At 40.8% G+C, this 15,488-nt stretch overlaps 1 protein-coding gene across 3 annotated transcripts in view; it reads left to right on the top strand.

The window, feature by feature from the left end:
- SUGCT (succinyl-CoA:glutarate-CoA transferase) overlaps positions 1-15,488 on the top strand; it is a 1,062,570-nt gene that overhangs the window by 186,235 nt on the left and 860,847 nt on the right. For all 3 annotated transcript variants that reach the window (XM_056113530.1, XM_056113532.1, XM_056113531.1), the window contains exon 10: positions 13,003-13,098. In XM_056113530.1, the coding sequence (XP_055969505.1) occupies positions 13,003-13,098 (96 nt within the window). The remainder of the gene's footprint in view (positions 1-13,002; positions 13,099-15,488) is intronic.

The following is a 15,488-nucleotide window of genomic DNA, read 5'->3' as shown; positions in this document are numbered from 1 at the left end:
ACAGGGGATGTGTTCCGTTTCCTCATCACGACGACGACGACGACCATCCTGTTATTCATCGATTGCCTCGAGCAGGCCCCAGTAATGTCTCCTTCATACTAGCCCTGAGATTATATTCAAGGCTCTTTAGGAGAATGAGACCCATCATTGTTACTGGTATTTGGCATATTGGGTACGCCATGGGGAGTTTGCCAGACTCTGCTGTGTGGGCAAGCTACATTCGGTAGCCTGCCAGTTTGTCCGAAGTAGGAATGAGATTATGTCAAAAAATGCGGCTGCACGGTTCCGGGAGCTGATTTTTATAGTCTCTGAGTCTTGGCCATTGATGGGATTACACGGCGCCAGGGGGCCAGTTGGTGGGTGTCACCCCCGCCTACTGGAATTTGGAGGATCTGGGTGGAGGGTGCTTGGCCCCAATCCGAGTAGGCTTGGAGATCTCGGCCCTGAAACCCGCGTGGCTTTGTCCCTCTGCCAGTGCCTTTATGTGTGCGGAGAGTGGTCTCAGCATGGTGGTGGCTGGTCCTGAGGTCTTCAGCTGCCGGGGCCCTGGTTGGGGCGGGGAGGAAAGCTCAACCCACTCCCTCCCAAGGGGCCCCGGCAAGGACAGCCAAGTGCAGGGGCAGGAGACTGCACTTTTCTCTTCCGGGAACAGACTGCACCATTTCCTCATGTCCTCTTTTATTTCTTGAAGTAGCATTTTGTAGTTTTCTTTGTACAGGTTTTCTTTACCTCCTTAGTTAAGGTGATTCTGAGGTATTTGATTTTCTGAGGCATGATTGTGAATGGGATTGCTTTTTTCATGTCACTTTCTTCTCTCTCATTATTCATGTATAGGAAAGCCATGAACTTTTGGGTATTGATTTTATAGCCTGCGACTTTACCATACAAGTCTATTGTTTCTAGGAGCTTCTTGGTAGAGGCTTTAGGCTTCTCTAAATATAGTATCATACCATCTGCAAATATTGAGAGATTGATTTTTTTCTTTCCTAATTGGATGACCTTAATGTCTTTTTCTTGCCTAACTGCTAAGGCAAGTACTTCCAGTACTATATTGAATAGAAGTGGTGAAAGTGAGCATCCTTGTCTTGTCCCTGATCTTAGAGGGAAGGCTCTTAGTTTTTCCCCATTGAGGATAATGCTTGCCATAGACTTGTGGTAAATGGCTTTGACCATTTTGAGGAAAATTTCTTCAATTCTCATTTTAGTGAGAGTTTTCATCACGAACAGGTGCTGGATCTTGTCAAATGCTGTCTCTGCATCTATTGATATGATCATATGGTTTTTATCTTTTTTATTGATATGATGGATTATGTTGCTTGACTTGTGAATGTTAAACCATCCTTGCATCCCTGGGATAAATCCCACTTGGTCTATGGTGTATGATCTTTTTGATGAATTGTTGGATTCTATTTACTAATATTTTGTTGAGGATCTTCGCATCAGTGTTCATCAGGGATATGGGCCTGTAATTTTCTTTTTTTGTGGTTTTTCTGTTTGATTTTGGTATTAGGGTGAGATGTGCCTCATAGAAACTGGGAGAATTTCTGTTTCTTCAGTTTCCTGGAAAAGCTTGAGAAGAACTGGCAATAGGTCCTGTTTAAATGTTTGGAAGAATTCGCTAGTGAATCTATCTGGACCTGGGCTTTTGTTTTTATGAAGACTTTTGATTACTGTTTCAATTTACTTTATAGTGATAGGCCTATTCAGGTATTCCAAATCTTGGCTCAGCCTTGGGAGGTTAAAGGAATTCAGAAATTTATCCATTTCTTCTATGTTATCTTGTTTTGTGACATACAGACTTTCAAAGTAATCTCTGATGATCTTTTGAATTTCTTTGGTTTCTTTTGTGATATCCCCCTTTTCATTCCTGATTCTGTTTATTAGGATCCTCTCTCTTTCCTTGGGAGTCTTACTGACTTTTAATTTTGTTGATCTATCAAGAGGTGATAGGGCAGTGTTGAAGTCTACAACTACAATTGTGTTGCTACCAACATCCTCCTTGAAGTCTATTAGCAGTGTTTTAAGTATTTTTCTGGCTTCTCATTGGGTGAGTATATGTTTAGGAGTGTGATTTATTTATATTTATATATAAATATATTTTTACATATATATTTATATATTAATATCCCTTGATTTATTAAAATTTTGCCTTCATTGTCCCTTCTAATATTTTTCAGCCTGAGATTTATGTTGTTGGATAGTAGTATGGCCATCCCAGCTTTTTTGAGGGGGTTGTTTGCTTGAAGGATTGTTTTCCATCCTTTGACTTTGAGTCTATGTTTGCTCTGACTGTTCAGATGTGTTTCTTGTAGGCAGCAGAATGTTGGGTTCAGTTTCTGAATCCATTTTGCCACTCTGTGTCTCTTAATTGGTGCATTTTGACCATTGATATTGTGAGATATTTTGTCATGGGGTTTTGTGCTATTTTTCTGTAGAGGTTTGTTTTGCTTGTAGGGGTTTGTCTTGTCTTACAGTAGCCCCTTTAGTCCTTCTTTTAAGGTTGTTTTTGATATATGAAGTTCCTGGGCTGTTGTTTACCTATAAAATGCTGTGCCATTCCTTCAAGTTTGAGTGAGAGTTTAGCCAGATAAAGTATTCTTGGTGAGGCACTCATATCATTGACTTTTTTCACTATATCCCAACATCATCTTCAGGCTCAGATGGTTTCCTCTGATGAGTCTGTTGTAAATCTAAGGGGTGCTCCTTTGTATGTGATTTCCTTCTTTGACCTTACTGCTTGCAGTATTGTCTCTCTATCTGTGGTATCCATCATTCTGATTATGATATGTCTTGGAGTCTTTTTTTATTAGGGTCTCCTTCGGGTTCCTTGGATCCGGATGCCTGAATTCTCCATCTCTGGGAACTACTCAGCAATAATATCTTTAACTATTGCTACTTCATTGGGGTTGCCTCCCTGTCCTTCTGGTACTCCAGTGATTCTAATGTTGCTTCTCTTGACTTCATCCCCTAGCTTTTTGATTCACCCTAGAGCTATTTTGAGGTCTTTTCTTCTCTCATTGTATGTTATTGCCTGTAAGCTTTCTGCAGCTTACATTCAAGTTCATTGACTCTGTCTTCAGCTGTTGTCATTCTACTGTTGAGGGCACCCACTGAGTTTTTAATTTCATCTATTGAGTCCTACATTAGACACTTCTGTTTGTAACTTTCTTATTTCTTCTCTCATTTCTTCCTGTATTTTGTTTGCTGTCTGTTCCACTGTTTCTTTCATGTCCTCCTTTAATTAACTGGATGCCTGTTCGAGCATTTCTTTGAGCTCATTGAACATCCTCACCATTTCATCTCTGAATTCTTTATTGGAGAGATTGTATTTGTGAGTATTCTCTGTTGAGACTTCAGGGTTCTTTTCTTCATCCGCTCCTTATGGTGGGTTTCTGTGCTGTTTCTTCATGTTGCTGTGGTAGTATAGGGATTGGTCCCTCTAGTTCACTCTCAGTGACTCCCTCCTGCTGCAAGGGAGGATTCTAGATGGGCTCAGTCAATGGTGGTCTCCTTTTTACCCTTTACGAATGCTACCTTTTTTTTGCTTGGGATGCAAGATGTGTGCTGAAAATAGACTACAGACTGAACACGATGGCCACTCAATACCTCTGTTGCAAACCACAACATCCTAAAGGAAAGAAAGAGCAAAAGGGAATGCCCTGCCACAGAGGTGGGCGAGATGGGGCGTGGGGGGAATGAGGTGAAGGGGTGGGAGGGCTACTGGGATCATTGGTGTTGGAGAATGGGCACTGGGGGTATGGATGGGTACTCGATTATTGTATAACTGAAACCCAAGCATGAAAGTTTGTAAGTCTACAACTGTAACTCATGGTGTTTCACTAATTAAAAAAAAAAGCTACCTCTTTGGTGCTCCTCTGTGCCTTATGTGAGGCCACTAGTGCAGCTTCAGGGGATGTGTTCTTTTACATTAGGCTTGTTCTCTTTCTTGTATTCACCATAATTTTGTTAAGTTTTGGGAGTATTTTGATTGGAATAGGCTAGTGGACTATTGGTCTAATACGTTTGGACTGTCCTCGTCTTAACTAGGTAATGGAGGTGGAGATGTGAGTCCAAAGTTCTGGGAAAGAGAAAAATATCTTGGGCTTGGAGGCCACGCCCACCATGCCACTGTACCTGTGCGAGGAGGTGCCTCTTTGGTGCCTGAGTAGGGCCGGTGGTTCACTTCTGATGCACTTCTAAGATTTGTGGTGGTCTCCTTCGGCCAGGTCCTCGGAGGTCACCTTGGCCGGGAAGGGGGCTCTTCGGGTTCTCAGGGTCTGGTATCTGGCACGTTACCCAGGAGGCTACACCCACAGCACCACTGTATCTTTGTGGGGAGTTGCCACTTTGGTGCCTGTGCAGGGCCAGCATTCCACTTGTGATACACTTCTACGACTTGCAGTGGTCTCCTTTGGTCAGTTGCTGGGAGACACCTTGCCTGGGAAGGGGGCTCTTCCAAAGAGAAAATTTTGAATGAGTACTGCTTTAAGTATTACATTACTTCTTTGTTAGGATCAAAGTTATCTATGAAGGTCATCTAATTATATTTTATTTTCTTATTTTTATGGTTTTGATAGCACAGCAAGTAGGGCGTTTGCCTTGCATGCGGCAGACCCGGGTTTGATTCCTTCCCCCCCCCCCCCTCCCCTGTGGAGAGCCCGGCAAGCGAGAGTGTCACACCCAAATGGCAAAGCCTGGCAAGTTACCCTTGATGTATTTGATATGCCAAAAACAATAACAACAATTCTCACAATGGAGACATTACTGGTGACTACTCAAGCAAATCGATGAACAATGGGAGGACAGTGCTACAGTGCTACAGGTCATCTTATTTTAAAGGGGGCTTAACTGCTGTGTTTTCTTTACCATGCAGGACAAGACAATGAAAGTTTTTCAGGATCAAGTTTGTTTGGGAATTTTATTGTCCAACTCTTTATGCAACTTAGTAGAATGCTAAAATTGAGGACTGGAGAATAGTGGGTCAGATGCTTGCTTCCCATGCAGCTGACTTGGGTGAAAGCCTTGACATCCCATTTGATCCCCCTCTTCCCCCCACCAAGAGTGATCTCTGAGAGGAGAACCAGGAGTATGTCCTGAGAACTACTGGGTTTGACCTCAAAACCTATTAAAAAAAATGAAAGCAGCCAAGTTCAGGTCTTGTTTTGTCTGCTTTACTAGATATCCTTTAGGTAAATAAACTGCTCTGTGGTCCAGAGCAGTTTGTCAATGAATTCAATGAGTTCAATTCCTCGTTTGTCAATGAGTTCAATGCACCTCTACAGTTGTCATGAGGGTCAAGTAAAAGAATTATATAAAATGCTTTTTCCCTTTGTCTTTAAAAAAATTAGCAGACTGGGGAAGCGGGATCAGGATAGGTGGACCAAGGAACGCTGGAGTGTGCGGGGAGGCTGGGGATGGAGAGTGAGTGACTTCAGGACTGCAGGACACAGGACCATACTGAGTGTCTGCCCACTCTAAACACATGGCCTCAGCACAAATATATTTTAAAAATGAAATTTAAAATCGAGGTAACAGTGGCTTCCTGGGGTGAGCACCGCCTCTCGTCTACCACTAAGAGTTCCTGGAAAAGGCAGCCTGTAGGGACAGCAAATGCTTAGAATGCATAGAGTGGGATTGCTATCCTGCGGACCACCCATAGAGGAAGAGAGAAGGGGACCTGAGCACGGGCTTTGCTGAGTAACGTGCCCATGATGATCCTTCACTGAGGTTATCTCTAGCTCCATTCGAATGAAAGGAGGAATTGGGGGGGGGGGGGGGGGCGGGCATCTGGGAGAACCTGACTCATCACATTTCCTATAAAGCTAAGATCTATTTAAATGACTTTGTTATTTTTTTTGTTGTGGTAAGATATATAGCAAAGCCCAGTAGTTTTAATCTCTTTGAGTTTTTAATTTTTGGGCCCCATCTAGCAGTGCTCAGGTGTGAGTCATGACTCTGCTCATCCCTAGTGGTGGTCAGGGTATCACCCTATGAAGCTGACCTCAGACCCTCCCCCCTGCCTCTTGCACTGTCTCTCTGCTTTCTGCATTTCAGCTACCTTAAATGTGTGATTCAGTGGCATAAACAGCTTCACAGGATTGTGTGAACATCATCTTATCTCTTCTCTTAATTTTTTTATAGCACAGTCAAAAACCCTTTAGCCACTAAGCAATAGTTTCCATTCCCGACTTCCTCACTACTCCTGAGTGACTTCCATTATACTTTCTTTCTCTATGAATTTGTCTACTCTGCGTGTAAAATCAGAAAATTGTTTGAAAAATTGGGGCTTGTTATTCACATGGTGCTGTGCTCTGTTGCACTAATTTAAGTGCCACTTTGTTTTTAGTGTTTGGACATTACAGCTTATTTAATATATTTAAAAGTTGTGTTCCTCTTCATGTCCTTATTTCTGTTGATGCTTTCATAGCTTCCTAAGATTTTATTATAGAAATCTGTGAGTTTGACTATTGCATCTCCAGTTTTGTCATACCCTTCCCTTGTACCTTCAACATATTCTGTCTGTCCATTCCCTCCAACCTTAGCTGAGCCCTTAAAATTACTGCTCTCTTCTCTCTTCTTTCCACAAAGTCTTTTGACTTTAATTGCAAATACAATAGAAAAGTCCTCTGAACTGTAGTGTTGGGGCCACACATTGTGATGCTTAGAAGCTTCTCTTGTTTCTGTGCTGTGGGTCACTTGCAGTGGTGTTCTGGGGATCAAGTCTTCTGAATTTTAAGCAGATGGTTGATCTGATATGATTTATGGTTTAAACTGATCATTCAGAAAGATGTGCGCAGGAGTTTTGACTATACCCTGCGGGTCTAGCAGGGTCTGGCCTCTGTCAGCATCTCCAGTTCTATTTCCTGTGTCTTGTTATGCTTCGATTATGCTGGTAGATTTCCAGTCTTTCCTCCAATGCTAGTCTCTCTTTCTGCTTTCAGGCTTTCATACATTGAGCCTTTTGTTTGTAAACTTCTCTTCCCTCTACTTTTCCTAGCTCCTTGCTCCTCTTCCTATAACTGTTGTTACTATTTTAGGATCAAAGGGTGAAGGACTCCATCTTTCCTTATACTTATGTATACCTAGTACTGGTGTTATGCCTTGGACATTTGTTGAATAAATTAACTAATAATTACTGTTTTTATTTGTATGTTACAAATAGAGTGCAAATTCTATTTTGGGTTCTATGATATCATATGGAAGTTCTATAAAACACACAATTCTTATCTTAATATAGTTCTCAATTTAAAATAGAAGGTCAGAATAATGTGATTACTATTGTGGTGTTGATGAGGGAAGTATTGTTGGTGTAATAGTTTACTCTTCTGTCTAGATAGCTGTGTCATCTCAGAGAAATGATTTTCCTTCTTTGTTCTTTTATACTCTCTGTCCATTTGAAATATTAAGGGGATTAACAATACTTTTATAAGACTTTGGGTCTCAAATTTTTTGTGCAGTTATGGACATTTGTAAAATAATTTTCCTATTCCTCATTCTTGGAAATTTGGATTCAGTTGTTTTCAGGTAGAATCCAGTAATTCTTTCCCCAGGTGATTGTGACATACAACATGTTTAGAGATTCCTGATCTAGGTCTTATTAGATCCACTATCTTATCATTCGAATTTCAATGTAAGGCAGACAGAAAGTGAAGAAAGACTGAGAAAAATGGAAGTGTTTTGTTTATTCAGAGATAGGAAAATACTTTTCCCTGTATAGAATAGAAATAGCAGTGCTGAAGTAAGCCTCGAAAAGTAAGTGGGGATACTGGCAGTTGCAGAAATGAGACATGGTGGGTGTCTGGCGGCTTATTTGGGTTAGGAATATATGTAGAAAAGCAAGAAAGAAACTATTGCCAGTTCTGGGGTAATAATATTTGTAGTCTAATTCCCTCAATTTTATTTTATTATTATTTTTTCCTTTTTTGGTCACACGAGTGATGCTCAGGGGTTACTCCTGGCTCTGCACTTAGGAATTACTTCTGGCGGTGCTTGATCACTCCCCTCCCCCCCACCCCCATGCCCATTTTAACCTGTCTTACCTGGTTGTCTTTCTGAAGATGAAGGGTTCTCTTTGGTAGAACTGAAACCCCTGATGGAGGCACTGTGGGGTTATATTTGGAAATAACTGCTTCTATTCTTTCTGACGCCTTTTGCGGTTATGCCCTTCATGATCTCCTTAGACTATCCCATTGGGTTTCTTGTTAGATACAAAGAATATCAGGGCTCAAATGTTTTCTAAAACAAGTTTTTCTGTTGGAATAATTATTATTAAACCAAAGTTGGCTGGCTTTCTTTAGATGAAACCATATAAAAGCAACATTCTGAGTAAATTATATAGTATCCACATGATGAAATAATGAGCCTAAAAGTTTAGGGGTGTAAGTAATAATCTAATGCAATATTTAGAATGAAAATACAGTATGTAGTTATTAATCTAAAAGTCACAGCCTGCATTCTTTTGATTTGCAGAAAATTTGTCATTAATTGCCAGGAAGCCTCTGATTTTTTCATATGTAACCAGGTCATAATTGTTAACTTTCTCCTCTTCCCTTGCCTTAAAATACATCCTTGTAAATAGAAGTTTACTTCCATATCTGTAATGTCCCTTTTGAACATTGAATTGCTAAATTTAGCCCTGTTACTCATTCTCCCTTTCTCTCTCTCTGTCTTTTAAAATAAAACCCTCCCAACAAATTTGCCTCTGAGTTGTTACTGACAAATTTTGCACTTTGTTTTTGTGAGGCATCCCTGGCTTAAACTCACCTTTAGCCTTTCTGCCCAGTGGGCAGCTGTGAGCACAGGAATGGCTTTGGTTTTCAGGTGTGACCATTGTGTGGACGGAATGGATAGATGTTTCCTTCAGAAACAGTCTGAAGGGGAAGTTCTGACTCTGCACGCAAAATCTCTCTAAACAGGGTTTTTTTTTTTTTTTAAATTAAATGTTCCCGCAGTTGGCTTGGAAGGGTAGTGCAGAAACAGAGAGATCAAAATTGAGAGGAAGAAAGAATGCAGTGATGGGAAAGTGAAGAGGCAACCAGGCTGATCTCCAGCTGAGGAACTACCATATACCTGCTGCTGACAGCCAGCTCTGAGCAGCCTTGGGTTGCCAGGCTCATCCATGATTACCTCACACAGAGTTTGTTGCTGTTGGTCGATTGATTATCAGTTAACTCTGACTTTAGAAAAGGGGAAATGTAAAACCTCTTGTGACATTAGCAAAGTCCTTTTTTGTCACCCCTTGCTTGCAAGGATCTTTCCACATATTCTTTGTCTCTAACAATTAATAATGAGTCTTGGCCTCTGGGAACACCAGAATGCCTCAGAGTGACTTTCAACAGACTTTATTTGGAAGGAGTAATCTGGCACCACGACCAGCCTAATAGAGCAAAGAAGCAGCATTCTTACAGGAAAACCTCAGATGTAAGATCATTCCCACAATTTCAGAAAAAGTCTTTAAGAAAATGATTATAGCGTCCCTGATATCATCTGTCAAAATGTTAAGAAACTTGGAAGTGTAGACCTTAGTGGCAAGTTAATATTTTATATTACTTAATATTTTATATTAATATTAGCTTAAGTAATTAAGTTAACTTAATTAATTAAATTAAGTTAATTAATTAATTTGCTCGAGCGGGCCCAGTAACGTCTCCATTGGAGACTTTGTTGTTACTGTGTCTGGCATATCGAATACTCTCGGTAGCTTGCCGGGCTCTCCGAGAGGGGCGGAGGAATCGAACTCGGGTCGGCCATGTTGGCCGCTTGTAAGACGCCCTACTGCTGTGCTATGGGCTGGAGCGATAGCACAGCGGTAGGGTGTTCGCTTTACAAGCGGCCAACATGGCCGACCTGAGTTCGATTCCTCCGCCCCTCTCGGAGAGCCCGGCAAGCTACCGAGTATTCGATATGCCAGACACAGTAACAACAAAGTCTCCAATGGAGACGTTACTGGGCCCGCTCGAGCAAATCGACGATCAACGGGAGGGCCTTTACCTTTACCTTTTAATTAATTAATATTAACTTAATATTTTGTAGTGTTATTGTTGTTTATGTTGCTTAGGGTAAAAGCTTAGGTCTGCTTCTGTTTTACTCTAATTACTTAGAGTTTTATCTGATTATATGTTAGTGTTTCATGTATTATTTCATCCAGAGGTTCCTAGTTAAGGTCAAACTATCAAAATTATATGGAAATTATTTATGAAGGTCAAAGAAGTTAAATTAGATCCCTACAGTTTTAAGCTAGGTATAGATGGACAGAAACTAGAAGTTATGAATTTGAATCTCCATTCAAGGGCATTTTTTCCCCACAAAATCTTGATTTAATTTTGAAAGATATAGAAATAAAATGGTGATTAGCATAGGCAGCCTCAGGCTGCCCTGGAATGCTCTGTAGTTCAAATGCCCAAGACCAGATGGGGTTCCAGAAGTGCAGGACTCAAAGTTGATTAGCTTTGCCACCTGGGAAGTACAGCCACACAGCTGCCATAAGGCAGTTCCAGTTTCAGCAGTGAAGCCAACTAACATAAAAGTGCATAAATCCTAAGAATAAAGTAAAGGCAAATGGCTGGTACGGCAAGGGGATCATCCAGGCCAAGCTCTAGTGAGAACCTGGTAGGAGCCACACCTGCCACACCAATTGGAGGGCTAGCCTCTGAAAAATTGCTCCCTTAGTTGTCTCAAAAGACAGTCTTAATTTGGGATGTTTGACCTGATGACTTTGTGGGTTCCCAGTAATATCTGATGATTTGGATGGGAAAAGCAAGCCCATGCTGTGTCATGTTTATAATATGAAGCAGTGATGTAATAGTGTTTTTTCCCCCTGGAAGCTATGGAAAATTGTTAAAACTTAGTGCTTTATGGCAGATCACCAGAAATTAAGTTGTTATTCTTATATAAAATTGAATTATGATAGGTTTTTAATATCTATATGTGGAATACTACACAAGAGGTCGATTTACTATGTGAAATAATTAATTTAATATATGAAACATTACAGAAGAGATTGATTATTTGTGGTTTGATAGACCTGTGATCTTTTTTAATTGAATCACTATGAGATACACAGTTATAGTTATTCATGATTTAGTTTCAGTCCACAATATTCTAATGTCCATCCCTTCACCCTTCACACACAGTGTGCATTACTGCCACCAATGTTCCCAGTTTCCCTCCTGTCTCCTCCATGCCCCCAACCCCCACCCCCAGCCTGCCTCTGTGGAAGATCCCTTTCTTTTATCCTTCTCTCTCTCTTTTTTATCCCCCCCTCTCTCTTTTTTGTCTTCTCATTTTTCGTTTTAGGCACTGTGGTTTGTAATGTTGTTACTGAAAGGTTATCATGTTATCATATCTCTTTTTCTCCTTTCAGCACTCAGTTCCTGACCAGAATGATCATTTCCAACTCTCATTGTCATAATGGTTCCTTCTGTGTCCTATCTGCTCTCTTTCTCTCCTTTGGTGGCAAGGTTCCTACCAAGGACCTGTCCTCTTGACCTTAACTACTCTATTGTTTTTAGATACTGTTCTCATACTATTTTCATACATGTTTTTCATATCCCACAAATGAGTGTCATCATTCTGCATCAATCCCTCTGAACTCATCTCACTCAGCATGACACTTTCTATGTTTAATAACAGCAGAGTAGTTCATTGTGTAGCTATACCATCATTTCTTTGTCCACTCATCTGTTCTCATGCACTCACCAGATTCTGGCTATTGTGAATATTGCTGCAATGAACATACAAGTGCAGATGTCTTTTCTGCTGTGTGCTTTGGGCCCCTACGGTGTAGGGGAGTGGTACTGCTGAGTCATATAGAAGTTTAATTTTTAGTTCTTTGAAGAATTCCAAAAAGGCTGGGCCAGTCTGCATTCATACGTCAGTGAAGGAGAGTGCCTTTCTCTCTGTATTTGTGCCAGCACTGGTTGTTCTTGTCTTTTGTACATCTTAAAGACTTAATGTACATTTGAATGTGATTCTTTTTTTTTTTTTTTTTTTTTTTTTGCTTTTTGAGTCACACCTGGCAATGCACAGAAGTTGCTCCTGGCTCATGCACTCAGGAATTACTCCCGGTGGTCCTCAGGGAACCATATGGGATGCTGGGAATTGAACACACGTTGGCCACTTGCAAGGCAGACTCCCTACCTGCTGTGCTATCGCTCTATCACCCTGAATGTGATTATTAAAGACTGAAATAAGTACCATAATGCTAGTATGAATGGACATGTGATGGTGCTGTGGTCTTTTATAAGGAGATGGGACTAGGACCAGATTGAGAGAAATGCACTAATTTTTGTTTAAATGAGGCTGATTCAATTATAAATAAAAATTCAAATAATTTTGATCATGTGTGTTAGAATGTTTTCAACAGAAAAATTAACCAAACTAACAAGAAGCAGAGGCTAAATTGTTTCTACCTGTGATGGGAAGCTTAGAACATGGACTTCTTTTGTTCTTCTGCCTGCTAATACAGGTTTCTCAGCTGCTGATGTATCTTGTTAAGGTTTTGGTGTTAAAGTCTGAACCAAAATTCTGTGTTCTGGGTCAACTGCTCTGACTTCTAATGATATTTTCAGGAGCTGAGTGTTCTGTGTTTATATTTCTCTGTCTGAGTCACTAAGGAATACTTATATCATGGTCATGGTCCTCCCATTGTTCATCGATTTGCTCGACCGGGCCCAGTAATGTCTCTTTCGTGAGGCTTGTTGTTACTGTGTTTGGCATATTGAATACGTCACGGGTAGCTTGCTAGGCTCTGCCGTGCGGGCGAGATACTCTCGGTAGCTTGCCAGGCATGCAGAAATATAATACTGCACTATATTTTGTCTAAAAACAATGTCTATGCCTGTATTTTTTTGTTTTCTAACTTGTTTGTACAGTTTTCTTTCCTCTCATTTTTTACTTTAACAATATGACTAATGAAATAAAATAAAACATTATTATAAACTTCTATTTTTAAGTATGGATAAACTAATGTTCTTTTTCTTTTTCTTTTTTTTTTTTTGGCAGGTAGCATGCTTGACCCAGGTAGCTGCTAATTATCTTATTAGCCAGAAGGAGGCAAAGCGCTGGGGCACAGCTCATGGCAGTATTGTCCCTTACCAGGTAAGAATACGTGTATAAAATAATAGGCCACTGCATTTTTTTTACTATATGAGGAGAAAGTAGTTTTCTATTGAAAAACAAACTTCCATGGTGTTCTGTCATATGTTTGTGTATGGCAGTAGCAAGATTCTGTTGTTTATAGCAAATGTGATGTTTTGCATATGTCTTTATCAGATTAGTCACAGAGCACTTAGGTGGTTCAGAGGAGCTGGCTGAAAAGGATTTACTTTTGGACTCAAGATAATTTGCTCTTTTTTTCCCTGTAAACTCAAGGAGGCATTTGTTGTAGTCATTTTATAAAATGTTATTTGTTTACTTAATCAATTAAAAATAAATGTGATATACCCCACTTTACTATATCTATATCTAGATGTCTCTATGTCAAGATCACTTGCTTTTACTTTACACCCCCTCAAATGTGGTGTGGTACTCTTGGTACATCAGTGGCTTAAGTTTGAGATGAGTTCCAGGAATTCTGAAATTTTAAATAGGGTGCTTGAGCCGGAGTTTAATTTTTGACTGGAAGTTGATTTTGGGGTCTGGATGCATATGTGCAGCTTGTGACTCTCTTCTGAGATTTATTTGTGAATCTCAGCATTATGGCTGGTAATGAGCCTATATGTCTCCTAGAGGTGGTTTGTGGGCAGGACCGACAGGAAACCAGAAGGGCAGGGAGATGGGGTGGGGCACCTATTCCCAACTCCATGCGAGTCTGAAGGTTTCAGTCACAAAACGTGCATAGCTGTGTTTTTCAGTGAACACCCTTTTAGTTTTAATATCATTTTATTGGGAAAAAACTAGCTTTAGTTTTCAGTTCTTGGGCCACTCTGGTGGTGCTCCTCAGGGCTTATTCCTGACTGTGTGTCCCTCGGTCACTCAGAGGGATTTGGGGATCATGGGCAGTGCTGAGAGTGGAATTGGTGTCAGCGCTTGCAAGGCAAGTACTGACTGTTTCTTCTCTCTGGCCCAGCTTTTCATTTTTTTTTAAATATGCAATTGGGGAAAGCAGTGACTCTATGAGAATCTAGACTTCTTCTTCTATACCATATATAGTTTCTTTTTCTTTATTTTTTCTTCTGGTTTTGGGCCTTGCTTGGTGTTGTTTAGGAGGTATTCTTGGTTTTGTGCTCAGGGCTGATTCCTGACAGTGTTTAGGGTACCATATAAAATACTAGGGATTGAACAGGGGTCAGTTGCAGGCAAAGAAGCACATTATAACCCTGTGCTGTCTTTCCAGCCCACCCCCTTTTCCACATTTTTATTGAAGTACCATGATTTACAATGCTTTAATTCAAAGTTTCATGCATATGTTGTTTCAAAAACTTACACACCAGTATTTATGGCTTCTTTACACCTGAGGCATCACTATGATTTTTTTTGCAAAATTTCTTTTTAACATATTTAATCTTTTAGCATATTACAGTTATGGAGATATTTTCTTTTCTTTAAAAAATATGTTTTTCTACAAGGGGGAATGCCCTGACACAGAGGCAGGGTGGGATGGGGGTACGGAGGTTGGGAGGGATACTGGGATCAGTGGTGGTGGAGAATGGGCACTGGTGGAGGGATGGGTATTCGATCATTGTATAACTGAAACCCGAGCACAAAAATCTGTAAATCTACAACTTTACCTCACGGTGTTTCACTAATAAAAATCTAAGTAAATAAATAAATGTGTTTTTCTATATTAAGTCACTGTGGTTTACAGAGTTGCTCCTAATAGAGTTTCAAGCATACAGTGTACCAGCACCAATCCCAGCACCTGTGTGACCTTCCCTCTCCAGTGTCCCAGGTTCCCTCCTATCTCGCGCCTGCCTCCTTGCTAGGAGCATTTTTAAGTTCACTTCTCGTAGTTTGGGTCTCCTTTTTGCAGTGCTGTTGACTCTGTGGCTCCCATAGACCACAGTCCTACATGAGCAGTGTGCTAGGAGCCCGTGGGCTGTGCTCCTGTCGCCCTCCTTTCCCCTGCTGGGACCACCATTAGTGACATTATTGGTTCCACATTTCCTAACTTGCAATGGTCAATCCTACACCAGACCCTCCCTCATTTCACAAGAAGTTGCATTTCTGAGCAACTAAAGGTTCCCTGCCACCCCCCGCCCCCTGCCTACCCCCTTGGCAGACATCACTGTCACTGTCACTATCATCCCAATGTTCGTCTATTTCCTCAAGCGGGTGCCAGAAACATCTCTATTCGTCCCAGCTCTGAAATTTTAGCAGCTTCTCCTTACTCGTCTTTCCCAATAATTTCTTTCGGGGTCAGGGGAATGAGATCTGTTACCATAACTGTTTTTGGCATATCGAATATGCCACGGGTAGCTTGCCAGGCTCTGCCCATGCAGGCAGGATACTCTTGGTAGCTTGCTGGGCTCTCCTATCTACATATTTTT

This window comes from Sorex fumeus, unplaced genomic scaffold, assembly GCF_029834395.1.
Source record: "Sorex fumeus unplaced genomic scaffold, SorFum_2.1 ptg000020l, whole genome shotgun sequence".
NCBI lineage: Eukaryota > Metazoa > Chordata > Mammalia > Eulipotyphla > Soricidae > Sorex > Sorex fumeus.
This window is presented reverse-complemented; position numbering and strand designations above follow the sequence as displayed.